Source organism: Eriocheir sinensis, chromosome 28, assembly GCF_024679095.1.
Source record: "Eriocheir sinensis breed Jianghai 21 chromosome 28, ASM2467909v1, whole genome shotgun sequence".
Classification (NCBI taxonomy): Eukaryota; Metazoa; Arthropoda; class Malacostraca; order Decapoda; family Varunidae; genus Eriocheir; species Eriocheir sinensis.
Genome location: NC_066536.1, coordinates 11,674,352 through 11,699,961, shown reverse-complemented (window position 1 = coordinate 11,699,961; position 25,610 = coordinate 11,674,352). Strand labels below are relative to the sequence as shown.

The 25,610-nt window shown below is 39.3% G+C and overlaps 2 protein-coding genes across 6 annotated transcripts in view; one reads left to right on the top strand and one right to left on the bottom strand.

Annotated features, from left to right (window-relative positions):
* The first annotated feature begins 366 nt into the window (after positions 1-366).
* Positions 367-19,613, top strand: LOC127004515 (vesicle-fusing ATPase 1-like). 2 transcript variants are annotated; one of them, XM_050872324.1, is made up of 9 exons: positions 367-671; positions 2,254-2,370; positions 6,409-6,497; positions 7,161-7,293; positions 7,486-7,717; positions 7,926-8,062; positions 9,034-9,220; positions 9,635-10,914; positions 15,298-19,613. In XM_050872324.1, the coding sequence occupies exons 2-9, from the start codon at positions 2,359-2,361 to the stop codon at positions 15,469-15,471; spliced, it is 2,244 nt and encodes a 747-aa protein (XP_050728281.1). In that variant the 5' UTR covers positions 367-671; positions 2,254-2,358; the 3' UTR covers positions 15,472-19,613. The 2 variants fall into 2 exon arrangements, with proteins under 2 accessions (XP_050728281.1, XP_050728282.1); XM_050872325.1 differs by lacking the exon at positions 2,254-2,370 and having other exon boundaries at positions 395-671; positions 15,298-19,612.
* LOC127004517 (uncharacterized) overlaps positions 10,773-25,610 on the bottom strand; it is a 46,224-nt gene continuing 31,386 nt past the window's right edge. For all 4 annotated transcript variants that reach the window (XR_007757868.1, XR_007757867.1, XM_050872331.1 and 1 more), the window contains one exon: positions 10,773-10,881. The gene's annotated coding sequence lies outside the window, so the exon portion shown is untranslated. The remainder of the gene's footprint in view (positions 10,882-25,610) is intronic.

Here is a 25,610-nt window from a genome sequence, read left to right as displayed (position 1 = left end):
CAACTAGATTGTTCTAAGGAACATGAGCTAAAGCCAGACCGTAGGAACGTGTGCCACCGATTGACCCATGTCGGCACTGGTCGGCACCGTAAACGCGGCCTCCACGGGTCGATGTTTTTTGATCGATCAAGTGGTGTGGCCAGAAAGTGTCGTCGTGCGCACTGCGAACACTGCCTCTTGTGTTGAGGACAGAAATATAGCTTGTGTGATTCCTGTGAAGAGATAATAACCAAATTCCAGCCTGGCATCTGTCAAAGCACAGCAGTATTAACTACCTCCCTAAGGGTCAGAAGGGGTTGTCAAAAATAAAGTGTGGGTATAGTACCTCATTCCCAATAAAAACACGATTATATTATTTACATTCCAAATGCACTACACTACAGGCAATGCAATTGCTGCCACACGCCCCTACAAACCCGATGAGAAACCTGCAAGGGTGCGGAGGTGAATGAAGATCAGTATTGAGCGAAGGGCGGTTGCGGCGGCGCAGTGTGACAGGAGCTTTGCAGCGAGGCGCAGTGACGGCCAGTCTACTCCAAGACCCCAAGGTTGTGGCTGTTGTCACAATTCCCAGACACACGGCCGAGCAGCCCAATCTTGACACTCCCCATTGGATTGTGGAAGTCTCTGCCTGGCACCCTGTTACTCCTCGATAGCCAGGCAAACACCTTGTAAGTCGCCATTGGTGATAGATTCTGCTGTCTCCAGCCAACCCAAAGCCACGCCAGGCAGGAGCAAGCAGACTATCTTCCGTTATACCATATTTCTGTATTCTCTTTATATACTGGAACATCATGCAGAAAATACAGTAAAAATGCAGATGAATGTATTCTCCATTGTACTTATTTTGGTGTTGAAGGTGGTGTTAGTCTAAATGGCCTATTGTGTCGATCCGCCCTAGTCTGGTTGCTTTTTTTCTTAGAGGCTAAAAGGAAACTCATTTTGCTTTAATCACACTAAATATGCTGTACCAGTGCCTGGGGAAGGTAGATGTGGTAACGCGGATGTCACACTGGCCCTTTGTCCGGGAATAATGGGCTATTTCCCACCACAGGGCCATTGTGACGGAGATGAGCTCCGAGGCTATACACGCTAATTAAGTGTACGCCCCATTACACGTGCACCTCTTTATAATCTCTCTCGTTCATCATCTCATGGGATGACCAGTTACTCTCAAAAAGTCAGGTGTCGTGTTTCACAATCTGAACGTTCATTGCATCACGCAAGTCAAGTATGCACACATATGATTATGACATTTCTAAAACTACTGTAACGCATTACATCATCTACTTTGTTTCACGCGGTAGGTTCCGCAGAATGTTTTCAACTCACAAGCATGCACGAACAGCACACTTAATATTTGAAGGTCTGCAACAAATGATCTTCACGACGACGCCCTTCTCCCTCCTTACGGAGGTGCGGCGTATCAGTCAGGAGTTTCATATTAAACTACTTTTCGTGTCTATAATAGTATTGTTATGCTCTCTGCGATTATTCCAATCAATTACTCATTTTTCCGCTACCACTTGTATACCTACGGATTCACCCTGGTCATCTCCCACCCATTTTATACAATTTTTCACGCGGCAGGCAAAACGCCCGTGTAGGCTACACCTTTTCCATAATTTACATGAAAGTTTACGATATACGTCGGTATATCAAGAAGCGCCATAATGAGGCTTCGGGTTAGAAATGGGTGTTGGGCTATGTCAGGGTAGGATAGGTTTTTTTCCGAAATGATGCTACCCAGCGCATGTCGGAGGGTGATGGAGTGTTGGTATAATGATTCTTTCAACCAGTAATTGTAATCGTTATTTGCGAGGGTGATCAGAATATTTAGTCACCAAAATTTGTCGTCCGTGAAATAGGGGTTACCTTTATATATATATATATATATATATATATATATATATATATATATATATATATATATATATATATATATATATATATATATATATATATATATATATATATATATATATATATATATATATATATATATATATATATATATATATATATATATATATGTATATTACACTTCAGTGTAGGTAGAAAATCAATATTCATCTCGTTTTTGTGTGCAGTCCGTATCTGCTTATCTAGGTAATGTTACGTAGTCACACTGAGTTTATAAGTCATAAGGAAGAGACCACACTAAAGAGTGGATGGCTTCCACCGCTCCATCGGCCCTGTGCACCCGCATGACCCTCGGAGCACTAACATACGCAGACATCAACATACACACAGGTCACGGCAGCAGCCGAGTTGGAGGTTCCCGCGCCGCCTTCCTCGCTGCGGGTTTCGCAAGCCTTGCGTTGTGTTGTGTCTGTGTACATCGCCTTTGCCGCCGCCATGTACGGGGGGGTAAGTGTGTCCTGTCTATCAGTGCCCTGCCCTGCCTCGCCTTAGTCATAGAACAAATAAGAAGAGCTTAGAACGCTAGATGGCCTTCATACTGAGGGCACTTTTTAGAAGAATTTCTGGCACGCTCGGAGAGCCGATCTGTAGTTGCCTGCTTGGCTCCTGTCGCACTTGTTTGTCTTCATCTCTTCTTCGTCCCTCTCCCTGCCTTTCATCCTTTACCTTCCTCACTTCCTAACATGTATAGAAGCTTCGACTCCACGCTCCCTGTTGCGTAACTTTCGAGTTCGGAACTGATTGCAATTCTTTACTTTTAGTTATCTTCAAGAAAGCAAAGAATGTATAACGACTCAATAACTCGAGTTGAAGGCGAGGCATACTTTATTATTTTGTTGATAATAATGATCATCTGTTGATTCTGCAAACTCGCGGTCACCTGTTGTATAGAGTCAGAAACACGAACAGCCTTGAGTTCACCTTTAGCGAGCCCAGGGTCCTGTAGCGAGGCAACAACAATATTGACCATTTACGTGGGACGCCAACATGAGCATTATCAAGTGTTCCTTGAAGCATGTTTTGATTTGTGAAAGGTAAGGGATTCACAGCACCGCGTGAGGTATCCTAAGATTTGTTACTTGTGAGGTATGGGGGAAATGGATGGAATTTTCATTGTGAATTCAGGAATGAGACAGGTCACTGACTTAGCTTTTTCCCGAATACTGTTGATGGTATTCGATGCTAATAATGAGGAAGAAATAACGCTGGGTCGTATGGTTTCCTCCGAATTTCTAGAGAAAAGTATTTGGTGGCTTGCGAAATCAAGCAGCACATTCGCTTAGTGCATGTGACAAACATGAATGGAATCTTCAAAGCATTACACAGTTTGGTTATATATTGCCTAACAAATATATAAATTTGAAATGCAACATTGAGACTGAACGGTGATATGAAAAATCGAATTTATGCTACGTTTGCGGACTATATGCGTTTGTCTCAAGTGACTATGTAGCAAACCAGTGACAGAGCCGTGCGACTGAATCAAGACCTGCTACCTAGTAGTCTACTAGAGGTAAAAGAAAGAAAAAAAAAAAATATATATATATATATATATATATATATATATATATATATATATATATATATATATATATATATATATATATATATATATATATATATATATATATATATATATATATATATATATATATATATATATACACACACACACACACACACACACACATACAACAACAAATATGCATTTTAAACTGTGCTTTGAATATCAGATCAATTTAATGTATGTAAATTTGTATATATTATATTTACGTTGATGTGTATTATGAAATTATTTTATCCACTCCGCAGAAACACTCAACAAAGTAATGGTTACATGCACTGTTTTGATGTATTAATGATGCAAATCAATTTGTCTTAAATTCTTAATAATGTTATTCTTAAAACTTTTGTTTACAAAAGTAATCAGCAATAGGTTTCTGTCAAGTTGTAGTCTATAGTTGCTGTAAATTATCCAAATTAAGTAGTCCTTTGACATTTTATTTTATTGGAAACCGATGGGTCCATATTTAAAATGCCTTTGCAACAACAATTTCAGTCTAGTATTTGTAATAATTATTGATTTTATATCAATACTCAATAAATCAAGATAACTTAAATAAGTTCCTCTTGCATGTGTGTGTGTGTGTGTGTGTGTGTGTGTATATATATATATATATATATATATATATATATATATATATATATATATATATATATATATATATATAAAGTACCCTCCCGAGTTTCGCGCTTGCTTCGTTCTGCAGTTATAACGCTAAACTCGCGGATGGCGAAACTCGGGGTATTGAAAACACTGAATAAGCGCTTAATTGTTCCGGCTCGTGGAGAAGCTGACTTTTTTTTTCCACTTGACTCCCTTGTTATCTCGGTGTAAAAAGGAAGAAAATGTGAAGAGAAAACGGGTCGTTTTGAAGCCGCAGCTGAAAGCGGCTGGCTGCCTTACGATTGGCTGACAGTTCTGAATACACGCTTGTCATTGGTCTAGTCCGATGAAGTCATCGACGGCGCTCATCCAGTCAGCGGCCTCTAACTATGATGAAACGAAAGCTTTGTGTGTCTGAAGTCAACGTTGACAGTTAAATCATTAGTTCATAGCTTATACCGCAGGCCATTACCACGCATCTCTACACTCTATCTCGCCCCATCACGTATGAATACGGTCACCCAATCGCTAGTTTCTCGAGAATTTTGTACAGAGATTCAAAGTCGGCTGCATTTCACGGGAAACTCATTGAAATTCTAGTCAGAAACTCAGTCACCAGCATGTCGGTTATTTTCTCATGAGGTCGGTAAGTTGTGGTCACAAGAAGAAGAGCGTATCAGCTGATCGGTTTAGTAGCTATCCGTGTGTTTTTTCCAGTACCACAATGAGTTCCACGAAGCTAGATAAGCTTGGAGTAACCAGGTTGAGCAGGTCTTGGACTTGAGTCTTGTCCAAACGTAGCCATTGCATTATCATGTCTGGGTCCTCACTGCTAAGTTCTCGTGGCATTTAATTAACGGTAGCAAGCTGTAACACACTCCCTTTGTCTCCGAGCTAACCACTCACGAACCAACAAATGCTTTCTTTTCATTTTTTTTCTTTTCTTTAGTAAACTCTGAAACATCTGGATCTTTTTTCCAGCTGATATATCCCAGAATGCAACAATCCTCCGTGTGACCAAACTTGAAGATAAATTCGAGGCAGAAATTTGTTTGGAGATAATTTCGGTGGGAAATTCCCGAGAAACTAGCTTGTGTGACCGCGCCTTTAAGCTGCTGGTGTCACAGTGGGCCTTTCTCCTCCAACCGCGTTGGCGTTAGGGGCGATCGGCAACTCAAGCTTTTCCGGGTGTGCGTCACGCATGGCCAGGGTCGGTTGTCCGTATTCACAACGTAAACAAAGCAGTTGCCCTATATCGATTAAATAGTGAACAAAGCAGCTCTGCCAGTCTACTTTACGAGTTTCTTGGTTGGTCATTTTCCACTGCATGCTCCTTAAATTACTCCTCAGCCACTGCCGTCGTCTGTTTTTTAACATAAAGCAGCGCGGTTGCTCGTACCCCCAACCGTTTTCCATCCGTACGGACAACCGACAATTCGCTCCCGGTTGGGCGCACGGGCAACCGCGGTTGGCAGTAGCCCCAACGGTTGGAGCAAAACGCCCTAAGGAATCGCGCGTGACGCCGACGGTAGGTAGACGTGACCCGTTTATGTCAAAGCAACTCGAAACTCTGGGAGATAATGCTCGAAAGTCGGGATTTTAATAATTTATGATTTAACTCGAGGATCGCGAAACTCGGGAGTGTACTGTGTGTGTGTGTGTGTGTGTGTGTATATATATATATATATATATATATATATATATATATATATATATATATATATATATATATATATATATATTCAGTGTTTGATATTGATTGTCATCAAGTTGCAATAAGCAATTAACCCGGTAGCAGTGACGGGCCAAATTTGTGGCTTTGCCGTGTAGCAGCGACGAGCCAAATTTGTGCCATGATTTAAACCCCCCAAAATAGATCATACATAATCTGATCACAATTGCTTTGATATATATTATGAAATGGTTTGTGTGAGGGGTGTTTTTTTCTCATTTTTCTCGCTTGGAGGGACCATTAAAAAACATGATCCCCGCTGCTACCGGGTTAAGCACCTGCAGCTTACCTGTAGAGTCCCATGTAAGACATTTAAAGATTAGTGGCTTATAAATGATGCTTGCAGATCAGCAACTTTGCAGAAAAATAGTAGTAATACTTTGCCACATTAAAATTGAAAAGAAAGGCATCCCCCTTCAGCATTAACTGACCACCCGTCAAGCAAGCCGGGACTGGTTGTTATGAGTAGATGCTGGGATAGGACAAATCTTATTGGTGTTTTCTGAGTATATTAGCCATGGTAATGTGGACAGAGTATATAGTTTGCTTATGTATTAGGGAATTAATTCATAAATTCTCTCTTCAGATGATGAGGGTTGCCAAGTGTCCCAACGAGGAACTCTCCTTCACCAATTGCGTGATAGTCAACGAGAATGATTTCCCTCTCAAAGTCAAGTAAGTTGATCAATCATCACCTTTATTTGATGGTCAGTCATAATTTATTTAAAAATAAGACACTGTTTAGGTTTTTCTAGAGTATGTTTCAATCATGCTCTTGCATATAATTAATTTTATTTGAGATAAACTGACTTAACCCAATTCAACCTGAGGTTGAGTTGAAAACTCGACCCAGCTCAACCCTGAACCTAGTATATATTATAGTAAACTTAACCTGAGGTCAAGTTGATAAAACCAACCCTATACATACCCTGAGATCGAATTGAAAACTTGTCCCAGCTCAATCTGGGACTTTATTTACATGTATTAGCTGAGCAACTGCATGTATTTAAATGATCCACTTTTTACTACCGTTTGAAGTTTTCATTTAGCAATTTTATTTATATATTAATATGTATGCTGTATATAAATATTAAATGTCTAACATAGTAAATATGTCTTCATTTTTTATTCTGATAACTTTAAATTTAACTTTTCATCCTGAACCATGTATAACCAGTTCCATACCTAAAAACATGTATGTGGAGAGGCTACTATAATATGAACATGTGCAAAAAAGAAAAAAAATTGTGATCTGAATGTTTGATTATACAATAGATTATCAGAATTATTAATTTTCTAAAAAGAATGTAACAGCCATCACTATTTTAATTTCTCTAGGTACATTCAGGTTACAGCTGAGCAAGGGCGGCAGTATATCTACACCATCAGACATGACCGGGGGGTGAAGCCTGGTCACATGGGCTTCAATGCCATCCAGCGCAAACAGGCAATGCTTTCCCTTGACCAAGAGGTGAGACACAGGAGATTTGCTATTATCAAACTTGTAGTAAAATTATATGATCTCATTAATAGTTTTTACATGAGATACTGTGTAGTTATAAGACATATTACAAATATTGCAAGATAAAAAAAAGTTATGTGTGCTAGTCTGAAGACAAAAATTTCAAACTGCTCAGTATAACATTTTTCAATTGCTTTTCAGATCCGAGTGGAGCCCTACGTACATGACCCACAGAGGCAGCTAATTGGCACAATGGTGATAGAGGCTGACTTCCTGCAAAAAAAGAGCACTACCAATGAGCCTTACAACACAGACCAGATGTCGATGGCCTTCATGGAGCAGTTTGCCAAGAATGGGTTTACTGTTGGCCAGCCTCTTGTATTCAAGTTCCAGGATAAAAAGACACTGTCCCTCACCATCAAAGAAATTGAAGGTATATGTCATTTCCATCTCTCTCTCTCTCTCTCTCTCTCTCTCTCTCTCTCTCTCTCTCTCTCTCTCTCTCTCTCTCTCTCTCTCTCTCTCTCTCTCTCTCTCTCTCTCTCTCTCTCTCTCTCTCTGCGTGTGTGTGTGTGTGTGTGTGTGTGTGTGTGTGTGTTACAGGTCTTTCATTCAATATGTTGTTTTTTTTTCTTTTGTAGCTGCAGATCCAGAGGCAGTTGCATCAGGAAAGAAAAGGGAACCCCGCAAGATAGACTTTGGAGTGTTGCAGCCCAATTCTTCACTTATTTTCGAAAAGAGTGAAGGCTCCTTTTTGATTCTTACTGGCAAAGCAAAGGTATAATGTTCTTGGAGTAGAAGCATGTTTTGTTTTGTTTTTCTTTAATGTGTGTTCAACACTAGATGTCATTTTTTCACGTAAATAGAATGTATACCATCCATCCATTTGTTCTTCTCTAAGGAAATTGTTCAAATTATTATAGTATTCAACTTGATAAGTATGTACTAAAACAAAGGTAGATGGGGAAATAGACACTGGTTTCCATATATCAAGACTGTATATGAGAGAGACAGTTGGACAAAATATATTTCAGATTGTGTATACCCTCTAAGTTCAAAGAATTATGTCAGTTTTCTTAACACTGAACTAATGTTTAAAAAACTACATTTTGAAAGGGTAAAAATTTATAGATATCTATACTATGTTGTCACTTCAGCATTGTTGTTATTATTATCATTATTTTTATTATTATTATTATTATTATTATTATTATTATTATTATTATTATTATTATTATTATTATTATTAATATTACTATCATCATTATAATTTAATTACTTCATAAAAAGGTGTAGACAAATTCCTCTTGTTTTAAAAGACCATTGCATTGACCCAGTCTTTTGAATACATATTAAATATATTTTGTGTTATTCTTATGAAATGAGAATGAAATTTACTTATTAGTCCTACAATTAGGTCAGGGCACATTTAGAACAGTTCAATCTTTTTCTAGTTTAAATACCTATAATTATTTATCATTTATGTATGTTGAATTAGAGCAGTCGAAATGTCATCTATACTTCTATCAAATGAGCAAATTTTTAATTAATAAGATTTAAATATAAATCATCATTCATGCTGTCAACATCATAGTTATCTCAATTAAAATGTGAAATAATAATTCTTCAAAAAAGGGAGAGGACAAATATACAATAAAATCTTATTACAATAAATAAAATACGTGTACTCTTCTAGTATATATGTCGCCTTCATATGCCTTGTAAGTAATTACAAACTTCTATTTTCAGGCCCGCTCATCTCACACCAGCCTGTTTTCAGCTGACTGGGACTTTCAGAAGATGGGTATTGGTGGTCTAGATGAACAATTTATTCAGATCCTGAGAAGAGCCTTTGCTTCCAGAGTCTTCCCACCAGAAGTGACAGAACAGTTGGGAGTAAAGCATGTTAAAGGTCTTCTGTTGTATGGACCTCCAGGTATGGTTTACTATGTTATTATACTTGGCATATTTGTGCAATAAAGTCCAGTAAAGCAAAAAGCATGATGTTAAAGAAGTCAGGTATGGGTAGGAATATTTGCAAGAAACTAGTCGCTTTTATTTTTCTCTTTTTATCTTACTGTGTTGGTAAATAGTAATTTATCACATTACCACACAGAACATGTGAAGTGGATTACCTCCCACTACTACTCAGTAAAAGCATGGATAAATCTGTAGGTAGATATTTTGAATGAATATTTAGATTATTCATTCATGTATTTACTAAATTACCATTTTAAAACATGCCTTGAAACTTTACAAAGTATACCAATGTGAAAGAGTGGTTATTATAAACTTTAGTTAAGCATTCAGGTACTTATTGCAGAATGTTTTCAAATGTTCAATTTTCCAGGTACCGGCAAAACCTTGATGGCCCGCCAAATAGGGAAGATGCTCAATGCTCGAGAGCCAAAAATCGTCAATGGCCCAGAAATCCTAGACAAGTATGTGGGAGAGTCTGAGGCCAATGTGCGCCGCCTTTTTGCTGAGGCTGAGGAAGAGGAAAAGAGGATGGGACCAAACTCTGGGCTTCACATCATCATCTTTGATGAGATTGATGCCATCTGCAAACAGAGAGGTTCTGTTGCTGGCAGCACTGGTGTCAACGATACTGTTGTCAACCAACTGCTGTCCAAGATTGATGGTGTGGAGCAACTCAACAATATTCTGGTTATTGGCATGACCAACAGAAAGGACATGATGGATGAAGCTCTATTGAGGCCGGGCAGATTGGAAATTCAAGTAGAAATTGGACTTCCTGATGAACAGGGTCGTTTTGACATCCTGAAGATTAAAACAGCAAAGATGGAGGAGCACAATAAGCTGGACCGTGATGTTGATCTTGCAGAGGTTGCATCTTTGACAAAGAACTTCTCAGGAGCAGAACTTGAGGGCCTGGTTAAGGCTGCCTCATCCTCAGCCCTGAAGCGCTACATTCATCTTGGAAATAAAATTGAAGTTGATCCAAATGCCATTGACAAGCTAAAAATTACAAGATCAGACTTTATATATTCTCTTGAAAATGATGTGAAGCCTTCTTTAGGCACCAGTGATGAAGCTTTGTCAAAGTTTATTGAACGAGGAATTATTAATTGGGGAGCAACCAGAGAACTAGTGGAGAAGGGGTTGATGTTTGTCAAACAGGCAAGGTCTCCTGAAACTAGCAATCGCCTTTGCCTTTTGCTTGAAGGAGCACCAACTGCAGGTACATCTGCAATGGCAGCCTATTTATGCAAAAACTCCGACTTCCCTTTCATCAAAGTACTTAATTCTCGAGACATGGTTGGTTTTATGGAGTCTTCCAAGTGTTTTAAAATTAGTAAAATATTTGATGATGCATATCGCTCTGAATTGAGCTGCATCTTTATGAACGACCTTGAACACTTGATGGGGTATTCACCAATTGGTCCCCGATACCAGTCCCTTGTTTTGGATGCCATGTACTCTCTTCTGTCGGCATCCCCTCCTCCTGGTCGCAAGCTCCTTGTCATTTGCACTTCTAAACGCCGCTCAGTGCTAGAAGAGCTGGGTCTCCTCTCCGCCTTCACAGCTGTCATCAGGGTTCCATACATTGCACATGTGGAGGATGTCAGACTGGTCCTGGAAGAGTCGCAAGCAATGAGCCCAGAGGAGGTATGTGTTTACATGTTTGTTTCTATTTTATGATTTAATGTGAGTGAGTTAGGTGATGAAGAAAAGAGGAGAGGAATGATAGAAAATGTTGTGAATGGTAGAGTGGATGTGTTGGGAGTGAGTGAAACGCAAATTAGAGGAACAGGTATGAGTGATGGTAGAGAGGGTATATGGGAGGGTGTGCCTGAGGGGGTTGTATGGACGGGGGTGGCAGGAGTAAGGAAGGATGTGCTATTGTTATGTCTGAAAGAGTGTGGAATGGTGTGACTGATTATGGTTGGAGGGGATCAAGAATTGTGCGGTGAAAGGAAAAGTATGTTTAGTAAAATATGCATGGGTGTGTATTTATGCACCAATAAATGTGAAAAGTAAAAAAGGACTGAGGGAAAGGGAAGCTTTTTGGGAGGAAGTGAATGTATGTCTGAAGAGTTTTGAGAAAGAAAGGAAACTTATTATGATGGGAGATATGAATATTAAAGTGGATGATGAATGTGTGACGGATGTGGTGTGAAAATGAGGGATCTCGGGAAAGATTGAAAAGGGAGAGTGCCTTGTGGACGTCTGTGCTGAGAGGGGGCTGTTCCTAGCGAACACCTTCTTTCAGCACAAGAATATCCACTGATGCACATGGAGGGGGTTGGGGGGGGGGGGTAGGTTATGAGCAGAAAGGATTGATTGATTATGTGGCAGTAGATGGAAGACTTAGAAAAGATATTTGTGGCCTTGAAGGTAGTAAGGGGAATGTTCGATGGCTCTGACCATCTTGCAGTGCTGGCAAAATTAAAGTTGAAGGAAAAGTGGGTGTTTGAAAAGAAAGGTGAAGTAAAAAAGGTAATATTGAAGATAGAAAAGTTACAAGAAAATGAAATAAAAGATGAGTATAAATGTGAAATGGCAGAGGCCTTAAGTGAAAAATGGGAAAGTGTAAAAGATGGTACAGATATTGAAAAAGTTTTTGGAACATTTCAAGAAGTAATGTTAATGACAACAACAAAAGTGTTAGGGATGAAAGTGGTGAGGGATGGAAAAAGAAAAGGCAATCTATGGTGGACAGAAGAGATAAGAAGGATAGTAAAAGAGAAAAGGGAACTTTTTAAGAAAACTCAAGAAAGAAATATGGCTGAGCAAGTAAAAAGGGAGAGGAAAAAGAAATATAGAGAATGCAAAATGAAATTAAAACAAATAATAAAAGAAAGTAAGGAGAGAGTTGATGAAAACTTTGGAAAAAGATTAAGTGAAAAAAATAAAGGGAACAGAAAATCATATTGGAAAGAAGTAAAAAATGAAAATAATGCAGAAAATATCTCCCCAAGTAAAATAAATGAAGTTATGGATGAGAATGGAAAGATGTTGAAAGACGGGGAAGCTGTGAAAGAGAATGTTTCAAAAACTTAATGAATTTTGAGGATGGACGTCCAGCAGCTGTAACGCCAACAGTTTTGGGTGAAGGTAGAGGAGGAGTATATAAAGAAGGAAGTATAGCTTATGAAGAAGTAAATCAAGCAATAAGAAGATTAAAAAATGGAAAGGCAGCAGGAATTGATGGAATCACAGCAGAAATGTTGAAGTGTGGAGGAGATGTAGTTACTAAATGGATGGTCAAGATATGTGAAGTGGCATGGGAGGGGGTGGTGGTGCCAGCAGACTAGACAAAAGCCATCATTGTCCCAGTTTACAAGGGGAAGGGCAGGAGAGGGGAGTGGGGGAGCTATACCCGGAAAGGTATATAGAAAAGTCATAATAGAGAGGGTGCAAAGACTTACAGAAGAGAAAATCAGTGAAGAACAAAGAGGCTTCAGGAAGGAAAGGGGATGTGTGGATCAGATATTTGCCTTCAGGATGGTAGTAGAAAAAATATTAGCAAAAGGAAAAAAACTATACGCTACTTTCATTTATTTAGAAAAGGCTTATGACAGAGTTGACTGGATGGCATTGTGGGATGTTTTAAAGATATATGGTGTGGGAGGAAAACTGCTTAATGCAATAAAATCTTCTATGAGGATGCATTTGCATGTGTCAAAATTAGTAGAGAAACAAGTGAACATTTTGAGATAAAAGTGGGCTTAAGGCAGGAGTGTGTCATGTCACCATGGTTGTTCAATATTTATATTTATGGTGTTATGGGAAAAATGAAGGGCAAAGTTGGGGAAGTTGGAGTAAAAATGTATGGTGAGGGAAGGAAGTGGGTGCTGAATTCAATCTTACTTGCTGATGACACAGTGCTCATTGCAGAAAATGAAAGTGACTTACAAAATTTGGTCAGTGTTTTTGATAGTGTACGTAAAAGGAGAAAGCTGAAAGTAAATGTCAACAAAAGTAAAGTGATGGTTTGTGGCGGAGTAGAAGTAAGATCGTGGATTTTGTATGCCCATATAGAGTGGGAATTGAATGTGAAAAAGACTGCAAAATAATTTTTAATGGCTCTGAGGGAAACATTGCTCGGGGATTATTTCTAGATGGTATAAGAACATTTTTAACCCAGTTTTGCAAAATGCTATATTTTGACCAAAACACCCCCAGGTGTTGCGCCCCCTAAGCGGCTATTACTGGGAACAATATTGGTGGAGCAGGGTGCTGCCTGACAGGGCTCTTTGGCGATCGTGGGGTGGACATGGGTGGATAAGTCTGGGGTATTTCTGCTGTGCAGCGTCCCAGTCAGCTGACGCTTTCTGTGGTATATGTTGGAAAGAACGGATATCCGTGGATGACTAATTGCACACCGGTATTTATTTATCGTATGTAAGTATTTTCAAGCAACGGAATTTTTCAAGCAACGGACCACCCTTCCCCCCTTTTAATTCGTTAAATCGAGGGCCGAGTGTAATGTACAAGTAATGACGCTAGTCATGTCACACTCATACATGGAGATGAAATTCAGATCTCACATAAAAATAATGTTTCGTAGGCTACTTACTGTACATAAAAACATGATGTAATGCTGAAAACACAAAGTTCACACACCAAAGCATAAATGCAATCGGATATGAGCGCATGGACATTATCTCTACAACTTTACAACGCGGACTGAGACTAGGGTTGCCAACTTTCCACCCTTTCCTTAAAATATGGAACACCATTTGTTTCGTATTTGGCTGTCTGAATGGTTAAGCAGATAAACTGTAGTGAGTGCATTTTGGGGTGAACCACAAAACCAGTCCATAAAATTATGTTTGTCAAGGGTCGTCCTGAAATACATACGTATAAAATATGCGTCGTAACATCCCTCTCCCCTTCCTCCTGCCTTCACCAGCAGCGGGCAGCAGCTGTCAGTCATGGCAGGCTAGGGAAATTTTGTGGTTGCCACTTGTTCCTTAAGATATGGATTCGTTCTGTATTGGAGAATGGGATGTTGCCGTTCCTTATTTATTTATTTATTTTTTAGCTTAAGGTGGCAGTCCTAACTGAGACTACATGTATTCCTATTGTTTTCCGCTTTGAGCATTCTCGTCTTGCAGCGAACAAAGGGAACCCACGCTCACGTCTTCGACTTGTTCAAAGAGGCACGCCAGTCCTCGTCGAAAGAGCAACTTAGTCAGCCGATAGAGTCGGTCTATCAGCATCCTCCCCTCCCCTTCATGAGCCCTCACCCGGCAAGGGTCTGTGGTCCCTCCTCGGAGGGACGTATGGGCTTGACCTTGAAAGCCTCCATATAGCCCGTGTCCCCACCCATGAGGTGGCGATTAAAAAAATTAAAAAAAAAAAAAAAAAAAAAAAAGAGTATCATGTCAGCATTAAAAAAAATTGGATTTTGGAGGTTTTTGGATTTTGGAATTTTAGATAAAGGCTTCTCAACATGTATTTACATTTATATTATTATATTATATTATATATATTATTTATCATTGCTACTTGTTAGTAAAATTACTATTATTCTGTATAAAATAACGTAAAATGATTTTTATGTTAATATTTTGGGGGATATGAGATGCATTAATGGGATTTACATTAATTTAAATGGGGAAATTTGTTTTGGTTTACAAGTTTTTTTGTTTGCGAGCAAAATTCTAGAACGAATTAAACACGTAAAACCAAAGTATGACTGTAACTACATTTAGATACCAACAGTGCTGATTCAAAGAGGTTGTAGAAAGCCAGAGAGAGGAGGCTATGTCATAGCAAACGGAAATTCCCGCAGGTTGGACCTAGTAAATTACAGGCCAATGAGCGGCGCAGAGACTATCACCCAAGCAATGATGCCAAGTCTGTGAATCCATCCCTTAAGGATTATCCCCACCAGCTCTTGTGACACTGACTATAGTATATAAACCCTTATGCATTGCATGTTTTGCCAAAGACAATGAAGATTGCAAGCTTATAATTTCTATATACAATGTGTTCATATTCTTAACTGAAATAGAAAGACTAAGCAGATTTTTGTTTCAGATTGATGCTGTCATGAAACACATTCGTCATGGAAAAGTCTTTGTTGGAGTTAAAAAGTTGCTGGGTCTCCTAGACAGTATGCGTGTCATGAAAGGAGTTGATTGCCGCAAGAGAGTAGCTGCATTTGTCAACTTGTTAGAAGATGAGGAGTATACACACAAGAACTATAATTAGAAAGATGAAGCAATTTGAGCTGACCCATGGCCATATAAGTGGAACAAGATATCTTGTGATAAGAAGAAAGTATACATGGTGAGTACCAGTATGATTATTTTCTCATTGTTGAATATGAATTTTCAATTACGTATATAATAAACAGTGAATAAACTGAGATAAACTGGGTACCATGCTACCATCATGTATAAGCAGTTCTTGTGAGTTACATGAAAATTGATTTGACAAGTTCTGAAATCAAGGTGCAGTAGTAATGCATGGGAAAAGTGGTCGTCTAATTGTTTGGCTTGGCTTTAGTACTAAATATAGAACATGATGCAGATATGTCAGCTGATTTTTTTTCTCCACATTGAGGTAAATATACAAAATTATAGTTCCCTCCACTGTGGTGTCTTAGTTACTCACTTGCTTTGGCATAATAAATGAGCAAAATATAATGTACATAAGATGTCAGACATATCCTTAATCATTCATAGTGAGCTTCTTCCTCTTCTTTAAGATTTACCCCTTTAATAAGGGGACAGGGCCTTTGCACATAGGCGGCCCTGTGCTGCTGCTATGGATTCCTTTACTTTGTAAGTACAAGTAGCTTGAGTTTATCATCTGCTGCTGATTTTTATTTACCCAGCTGTGGAGAAGGTAATGGTAGCCATATAAAATAATAGATGAAATCTAGATATTACTAATAATTCTAGCTTCCATATTAATCATTCAAATACATCTGTACCCATATGTATGTATATCAATATAGATTTACTACATTGGAAAATTGGTGTGGTATTTAAAATTATCATCACTCATAATATCACTGAAATTAATAATAATCACAAAACCTCTTTATATAACCATCATATGTATGAGAGTAAGATACCAGTATCAATAACAATATCAAAAAGGATTAGGTTGTGGAATTTGAAGGATGGGGAATCAAGGAATGAGTTTGAAAAATGGTTTGGTGAAAAGATTGATTCAACTGAATGCTCCCAGAAATAATTGAAGGGTAATATATTGTAAGATGGAAAAGAAGTATATGGATAAATACCAGGCAAGATTTACATAAATTTACATAGAAAATCAGACCACACAAAACCCATGGTCCAGACTAGGTGCTCTGTCCTTAAACCTAAGTGATTCTACACTAATCAGATGGCTCTGAAACGTTGCACTTCAACTCTAGCTAATATTAAGTTCAAGGAAGTGATGGTCGAGTTTGTTTTTAAAGGCGTCAATCGTGTTACACTGGACCACTGAAGGTGGGAGCTTATTCCATTCTCGCACTACAACATTGGTGAAGAAAAATTTGGTGCAATCTGAATTTACTTGTTTACATTTGAATTTTATGCCATTCTTCCTCGTTCGCAAAGTGTCATCGATCATAAACAATTCTGATCTGTCTACATTCGTGAAACCATTAAGTATTTTAAAACATTTGATCAGTGTTCCTCGGAGGCGACGTTTCTCAAGAGAGAACATGTTAAGGGTGGAAAGCCTTTCTTCGTAGGATTTGTTGCGCAAGGAAGGGATCATTTTTGTTGCCCAATGCTGAACACCTAATTTAGCAATGTCCTTTGCATGGTGGGGAGACTGAAACTGTACTGCATATTTCAAGTGGGGTCTGACTATACTATTGTAGAGTGGAAGTATTACATATTTATTCTTGAATAAAAAGTTTCTTTTAATGAAGCCCAACATTCTGTTCGCTTTATTTGCTGCATCGATGCATTGCTGTGAGAATTTGAGGTTTGACGCGATTTTGACCCCCAGGTTCTTAACGCATTGAATGCTTTTGAGTTTAACGCCGCGCATTTCATAATCAAACTTCTTATTTCTTGTTCCAACTTTGAATTGTCTTTCCTGGAATGTCTTATTCCTTGATAAGGGAACAATTGACAAAAAAAATGAAATGATCATATGTATATATGCAAGAAATTTGGTCGAAATAAATCATGGAGTCGGCCCATTACCGTGTAGAACTCATGAAATTATTCTATAAATGCACAGGCACATATCTCTGTACCAAAGCACTGGTACAAAACTTAGTAATTTATTTCCTTACTGCAATCCTAGTTTTAAATTAGGAATAATATCGCATCACAATTTAGTGATAGTAAATTGATGTAAAGGTAAAGGTAAAGTTAGGGGGATATGCTATAGCTGTGCATGCCTCATGATGTGTAAGGTAAATAATATTGATGTAGATGACCACAAAATGTATGTGCTCCAACCCCTAAAATCCAGAGTGCTCAGTTCCAAAATCATGGAACATGAGAATTTTACTTCCATACATAAAATGGATTCACTTTACCTCTGGAATTCCAGAATGCTGATGTTCCAGAATCATAGAATTCATTGCTAAACATTAGAAGAATAACTGATACTGTATGAAGAACTGAATGCATTCTGTGGTTGCAGTAGCCTTGCCTATTGAAAAATAATACCAATAATGTTGCATGACAATGAAAGTAAAGTTATAGAAGTCTGAGGTACCTTGTGGACCAATGATGATGCTTGTTCTTGATCTTATTTTTGTTAATAACTTGTGTATTCAGATAATGTAATTGTTATAACCCCTGATCTGGACCAAGAACATGCAGCATTGATGCACGAGTCATATAAATAACATTATACTGATTGTTTTATTTCAGTGCTGTCTCTATTTTTGATTAAGTGTGTGAAGGGAGTAGGTGTTCTCATCTGTATCCCTCATTTCACCAAGTGTTTTGTAGAGTATCATATAATATCATGTTGGCATCTCAGTAGTATTAAGAATAATGATAGGCATATTGTTTCTATGCAGGATTATAAATGAATATTGTAGCAAACTTATCAGACAGATGTTCAAACACAAAGTATAGGAGTGTTATTTATATTGCAGTGTATTTGAAATACCGGTATTATTTTATAAAATGCAAATTTGAGTTAAAGTGTTAAATATTCTGAAGTCTGTGTAGAATTAAATAAAGACAATAATCTCTGATTTGAACAGAGCATTGGATGAAAGGGATGTGTGAAGCAACAAAGTATCTGAAAATGAAACATTTTAGCATAAACTAAACCCATAATATATGTTTGAGCTAATTCTGTGTTATCATGACAACAAATGAGAAATTTATAATTCCCACTTCTGTAATTTCTTGAATTAATTTCAGAAGGATTATATCACTTGCCTTTATTTCTTTATTGTAATTGATAATATAGCACTATTTTGCAGAAGACTCATGGGAATAACATTATGATTATAAGTGTTTTGGATGTCTTTGTTTGCACTGGTTTGTAAAGCACAGGTAATTACATGGCAGACTTCATTATTAATTTCTTAGTCATATCATTACCATATTCAGTAAAAGTTTGTTAATCCATTTTGCAGCGAACCAGCCTCATGCTGCATTATCAGATATGCTGGACTATTGGGTGGTAGTACATGTATGAACAATAAGTTGGTACGATTTATTTATTTATCTATTTATTGTGATTATTATTTTTCCTTCAGTCTGGTCCCCCTTGTATTGATGAGTCTTAGTGATAAGGAAAGGAAAGAGGAGGAATGTTATGTTTTCCACCATCTGTGGAGCAGATACCACCTGGTTTGCCACCACTCTTGTTGATAGATGGATCTTAGTAAAAAGGAAGGCCAGAGAGAGAAGGATAGAAGGAAGCTGGAATGAAATTGAGGATGTGATAGAAAACAATCCACAGGTGATGTGTGGACAACACAGCTGGCGATGGGACTGGAGTATGAAATGGGAGATGGAGTTCAATGTGAAGAAATGTCATGTAATGGAAATGGGAAAGAGTAAAGGAAGACCAAAATGGACATATAGAATGGGAGATGGAGAAATACCTGATATTAAAAAAAGTTCAAGAAGAAAGAGACCTGGGAGTGACAATTCAGGATAATCAACAGCCTGAGAGTCATGTTAATAGGATATTCGATGGTACTTATAGAATGGTAAGAAATAGGATTAACATTCCACTATATACATGGATAAGGATATGATGATAAAGATAATAACCACTATGATTAGACCAAAATTGGAATATGCAGAAACGGTGTGGTCTCCCCATAAGAAGAACCCCCCCAAAAAATAGAAAGAATACAATGGATGGCAACAAAAATGGTTCCAGAACTGGAGGGATTGTCATATGAAGAAAGGTCAAAGAAATGGACCTACCAACACTGGAACAAAAAGAGAAAGGAGACCTGATACAAATTTATAAACTATTGATTAAAATGGAGGAAGTAGACAATGAGCTGTTACTACTAGAGAAGGAAGAAACGTCAGCAACACATGAGGGCACAGTAAAAGTTGAGGAAAGGAAGATGCTTGAGAGACATAAAGAAATATAGCTTCCATAAAAGAAACATAGAGGTTTGGAACAGACTAAGTGAGGATGTTGTATCGGCAAAGAGTGTGCACAACATTAAGGAAAAGCTGGACAAGTACAGATATGGAGACGGGACCACACGAGCGTAAGCCCAGGCCCTGTAAAACTACAACTAGGTAAACTAGGTAAAGACATGCTCAGGCTACCCAGACTTGGCCGTGATAGGCACTCCCTCTTTTTTTTGTATGGAAGGTGTAAAAGTTTGTGCAGCATCTTTAGAAATGCAAAAGAATGTCTTATTCTGAGGAAATAATCTTCAATAATTTTCATATTTGTTATGGCAAGCTGAATTGAACGTTCAAAGAAAGTGTTAAATATTCTATTTGTTAAATTAGTTAGTTAAGTATTAAATTTGTTTTTTTGTTTTTTTGTTTTTGTCACTATTTAGAAGTTTAATAATGTATGTATTTTCTTACTAGGAGAAAGCTGCAGGAAACTAACTCTTATTGATATCAATTATCCTATAAAAAATTGGTTTTGTTATGTAGTGCATGACCTGCCTGATGGGAAAGTCTCAAACTCACTCTGTGAGGGGGGTACCTCTTTGGCCGACTGGTTAAGGAGTGACTTTCCCATCTCGCTGGTCATAGATTCGATCGGTGCCGGTAAAACAATTTCCTGGTCTGGATTAATTTCTTAAGTGCACACTTTGTGGTTGTGTGGAGATATAGCGAAGTGGATTCCATTTCACTTAAACTCATAGTTTCCAAGAACCAAGATTTACTCTACGTTGTATCTGTCATCATATTTACCATTACCTTTACTTTCATTACTGCTGTAGTCACAATGCATGAAGCTTTGTGAAGAAGCAATTAGAAATCTAAAACCAAGAGTTTTATTTGCATTCTCATATTGAGTTTTAGGGTCAATGAATTTGCTGGAAACTGAATGTGATCTGGAATTTTAACTGCTGAAAGGGAAGTGAGCTTATAGCCTGAATTGACTTATATGCTGGAGTTTATTGCAATATAATGTACATGCTAGAGGTGTTTATGTATTCTTCCTATAGAAAATATATATCTAGACCATAAATACTATCATCTTCAACAAATCTGTGGAGAATTGTGGTGTTGTTTAGTCTTGTTAAAAATATATTTAAAGGAAGTTAAACAGTGCTCTTGAGAAGTCCTGCTTGTTGATTCCATTAAATTTTACTATAGCCCAGCTTAACGAAAGGAGTAGATATATAAATTTTAATGCCATTGTATGAGCATTATCCTACAGTGTCTGTCATAAACTAATGTGACTAGTTTATTGATTTAGCTGATAATAGCAATATGAATTAAGAACTTAAAGAATGAAACGTATGTTTGCAAGTAAATCAAGTATTCAAATTTCTTTGTGAACTGAATCTAAGAAGTGTCCCAATTTGATTTTGATTTTCTAAATTGCGTCTTGGTCTGTCCATGAAATAAATTAAAAATTTACAGCAAATGTGGTTTTGTGTGTGGAGGAGGGGTTAGAGGGGGGGTGACCTGTTTTTTGTATTATATTATATATATATCACTTATAGTTTGATTGTAGAGATCTGTGGTACATACCAATGAAAGAAATTCTGGGGTAGGCTGAAATACAGCAGCCAGTAGCCTGACTTGACCTTTGGGATGTGTCATGAGTAACATGTGCTGTGGTCTTGAAGTTACTCATGACTGTTCACATTTTGTTCACTATTATATGTATTTATATTTTATGGTAATTTATTGTTGAATGTTACCATACAATGTTTTTATCTGAAGTGTCTGTAAAAGTATACTGCAAGCTGTTACTTGATCATTGTTGAAATGACAACCAGTTATTTAAAGTCTTCAAGGACTTTTGTTAGACTGTAATAAATGTGTGAATTACATTTGATTACTTATTTATAGTGTCCCAAGTTACTAAAATGGATTATTCTATATGAAAATTTCTTGAATGATCAGAAAGTATAGGTGACTTGCCTTATTTTGAATTAAAGTATTTTTTCTTTTAAATTATTGCAGCTTGAGTTACCAGTGATCCCTGCACCCATGATGAAAGATCAAGACATTAAACTTGAGAGAACTTGAGAAGTCTTGTTTGTTGCTGTAGGAGGGGAGAAGGCATGCATGCAGTAACCCAACTCATGCAGCAGGAAGTATCAAAATTGATGTAGAAAACAGAGTAGCAATGGATAGACTGAAAGGCAAAACACAATTACATTATATGAGTTAAAGGGCAAAGCAGTTTTGGAATTTACTATATTTTATAGAAATGCTGATTAAGTGTGGCCCTCACCTCCCACCCCCCTGAAAAAAGAAGGCGAAAGGGTGGAAGAGTATCTATCAAGGTATGCTTCAGGGAGAGGGACAAGAACCGAAGAAAAGGAAACAGGCTGTCCAGATTAGTTGAAGCTGATTCACCATACATTGAAAACCCTCTTGCTAGCATGTGAGTCGGCTGTGCCTCACGCGCCTCCTCGCCTTGAGGTTCCCATGAGGCCCAAGGTTCACAAATGCCGCCTTGCCTACTCCAGTCGGCTTGTCCCTCAGCAGGAGCATATGCCTCTTCACTCTCTGGGAAGGACCTCGGAGAGCGCTCACAGAGTCCTGCTTCAGTCAGCACTGGCAGTGTTGACTGCCAATTCTGATGGTTGTCTGCTACAAGCTGCCATCGTACCCCATGCCCAGAAGAACCTGCGCTCAGAAGTGGCTGCTCCATCACCTGCTGCAGATGTGGACCCCGTTACTTCTGACCCCGGGGAGGAGAGGGGGGGGGGGGTCAGGACACCGTAATGGAGACGTCGGAGGTTGTGGGTGCTCCTGTTCACACTCAGGCTTCGTTGGAGACGCCGCGGCGTCGCTTGTTGTGGCCACTTACAACACAACAACAGTCAACTGCTTCCAAGCATCACTGGTTCATGTCTCTCCTCCAACAACACCCTGAGGCCTCCCCGCTGTTCAAAGAAGGTAGGAACGTCCCCTACATTACGTTGGATGATGGGCCTGTGTTTGATATGCTGGTCATGGAAGATTTTCAAGGGGAGGTCCTGGTCTGCTGGAGGCAGTCCCGAGGGCGGTTATTGTCTTTGATGTGCCTACTTATGTGTCTGTTACCTGCTTGGCTACACCTCCTGGTTTTCTGTTTGTGAAGAGACCATTTGTGGGGCAGACAGCGGGCCCACAACTCCTTGGCTCGGTAGAGGGCGACCTCCCTTACACACCTGAGCCGAACCTGTGTCAACGCTGTAGTTGGTGGGGCCATAAGAAGTGGAAGTGTAGGTCATTGCCTCAGTGTAGGTACTGTGCTGGCCGCCACCATTCGGAAGAGTGTAGAAAACAGATCCAGGAAGGTGTCAAGTTTCCAGCGCGTTGCTGTAACTGTGGTGGCCCACATAATGCTTCCTCCACTGCGTGTCCCAAAAAACCTGCACCCTTCTTCAGTACCCATCAGCATGTCACTCCTACTTATCACCCTGCACTGCCTCCTGCCTACAATGCCTGGAAACGTCCCTCACTTGGCTCTGGACCTCACCACCCCTCTCTGGGCGCTGGCTGTGAGTCCTCTCCTGCCCCTGGCACTTACCGTGAGTCTTCTCCCGCCCCTACTGGCCCCGTTGGGTGACAGTCAGCCTCTGCTCCTGCTCCTGATCCTTCTGCTAGTCTCCTGCTCATCCTCCAGAAGGATATGGCCAACATCTCGGCTGTACTGATTCAAGTTGTGAAGTGCCTCACTGCTGTGGAAGCTCAGCTTGCTACTCCTGCACCTTGTCATCCTCCTGGCACGAGTCCTGCGGCTGCTGATGGCGGGTCCCGTCCTCCGCCTCTCCAGTCAGCCAGCGGCCCCCAGTCCCCTGCTCATCATGCCTTGCAGACTGCCCCACCTTCCTCTGGACCCCCCCACCTCTCCCCTGGCTCTGGCCGTGAGTCCTCACCTGCCCCTGCAGTCCCCGCTGGGGGCCAGGTAGACTCAAGCTCTGCTCCTGTTGCTGCCTCACCTGCTTCCCCCTCCTGGCATGGCTATGTGACTGTTGATGGCAGGCCCTGTTCTCTACGAGTAGCTACATCCAGCTCCAGCTGCGGTTCCCAGGCTGTGGAGACTGCCGGACATGCCTCTCCGTCTGCGGACCTCGTCAGTTGTGTGTAATGACACGACTTGCCTGATGGGCGAGCCTCCCATAACCCACTTAGCCAGTGGGGTACCTCTTTGGCCGACTGGTTAAGGAGTGGCTCTCCCGTCTCGCTGGTCGCGGGTTCGATCCCCGGCACCGGCAAACCTTTCCTTGTCTGGATTAATTTCTCGTTTGTTTCGTTACACACGGTGGTCGTGTTGGAGTGTAGAAAAGAGAAAAAATTCAGGCATTTCACTGGTGGCAAAAGCGGTGGGCATCCTCTCCTGTGGTTCTGTTGTGTCACCCCGAGAGGGTAACAGGTAGAGTGATGGCCCATGCTCTCTGAAGTTCATGGAAAACGGGAACTCAACACACAGAAATTAATCTAAATTGGAATGGGGAGCCGTGTAATGACACGACTTGCCTGATGGGTGAGCCTCCCATAACCCACTTAGCCAGCAGGGTACCTCTTTGGCTGACTGGTAAAGGAGTGGCTCTCCCGTTATGCTGGTTGCGGGTTCGATCCCCGGCACCAGCAAACCTTTCCTTGTCTGGATTAATTCCTCGTGTGTTTCGTTACACACAGTGGCCGTGTGTGAGTGTTGTAAAGAGAAAAATTCTGGCATTTCATGTGAGGGAAGCCAAACAACTCCTGTCTCTTGCCTTAACCAAGTCTTCTAAATTTGCCATTAGTTTATAACTCCTGTGTACAGTCCCTTGTGACTGGCCCCTAGTGTTGTATGTACTTTTCTCCATCTCATTGTACTAACTTCACTCTGTACTGCCTGGGGGTAGGGATGACATGCTCCTCCCTTCTCCTTTGTTGTGCCTGCAACAATAAACTTATCAATCAATCAATACTTTGAAAACTGATTTCTTTTTAACATTGAAAAATTAAGAGACTAGGAAAAGGTGAAGGGGCAAAACTTATAATTGTGGTAAATTGATAAATAATGAACTGATATATATATATATATATATATATATATATATATATATATATATATATATATATATATATATATATATATATATATATATATATATATAGTGACAAGGTTTATCATGCCTCACAACATAAAACTTGTATGCGAGTGATGAGATGAACCAGTCATGTTGCGCGCAACTTTGCATCGTGCTTCCCATTTTTGTGGAGAAACGCGCAAACGTATAATAGTGTTACGGAGGTGGAAGAGTGCATTTTTTCTCACGTCTGTTTCCAGTTGGGTTCCGCGTGATGGCAATGGTGATTCGATTTCTATAGTCCGTTTCATTCCGTCTGTCCACTCGCAAACGTAGATGTGCATATGGCACCTGCGCATTGTTTGTTCGTGATTGCGTGGAAGATCAACTTTATATTTTCAGTGATATATTTGAATATTTGTGTATACAAAAAACCCTCAAGCCCTCTTATATGAACCGCAAACATGCCGATTTGCAGCGATATATTAATACAGTACAGTCTGATCATACTTGAACGATCTATTCTATAGCCTTCTAGATACCCATATTTCATCTCATTCAGGTATATCAAGTGATATCGGGCTCTGCAAGTGTCTATACATAAGGAATTTTGATGTGTTGCAATATGTAAATAACATGGGTAGCCTAATTAATATGCGAAATAGCCTACCATCGCATTCAACAGTTATTATTTCGATTATTAAGCGTTATTTACATGCAGCAA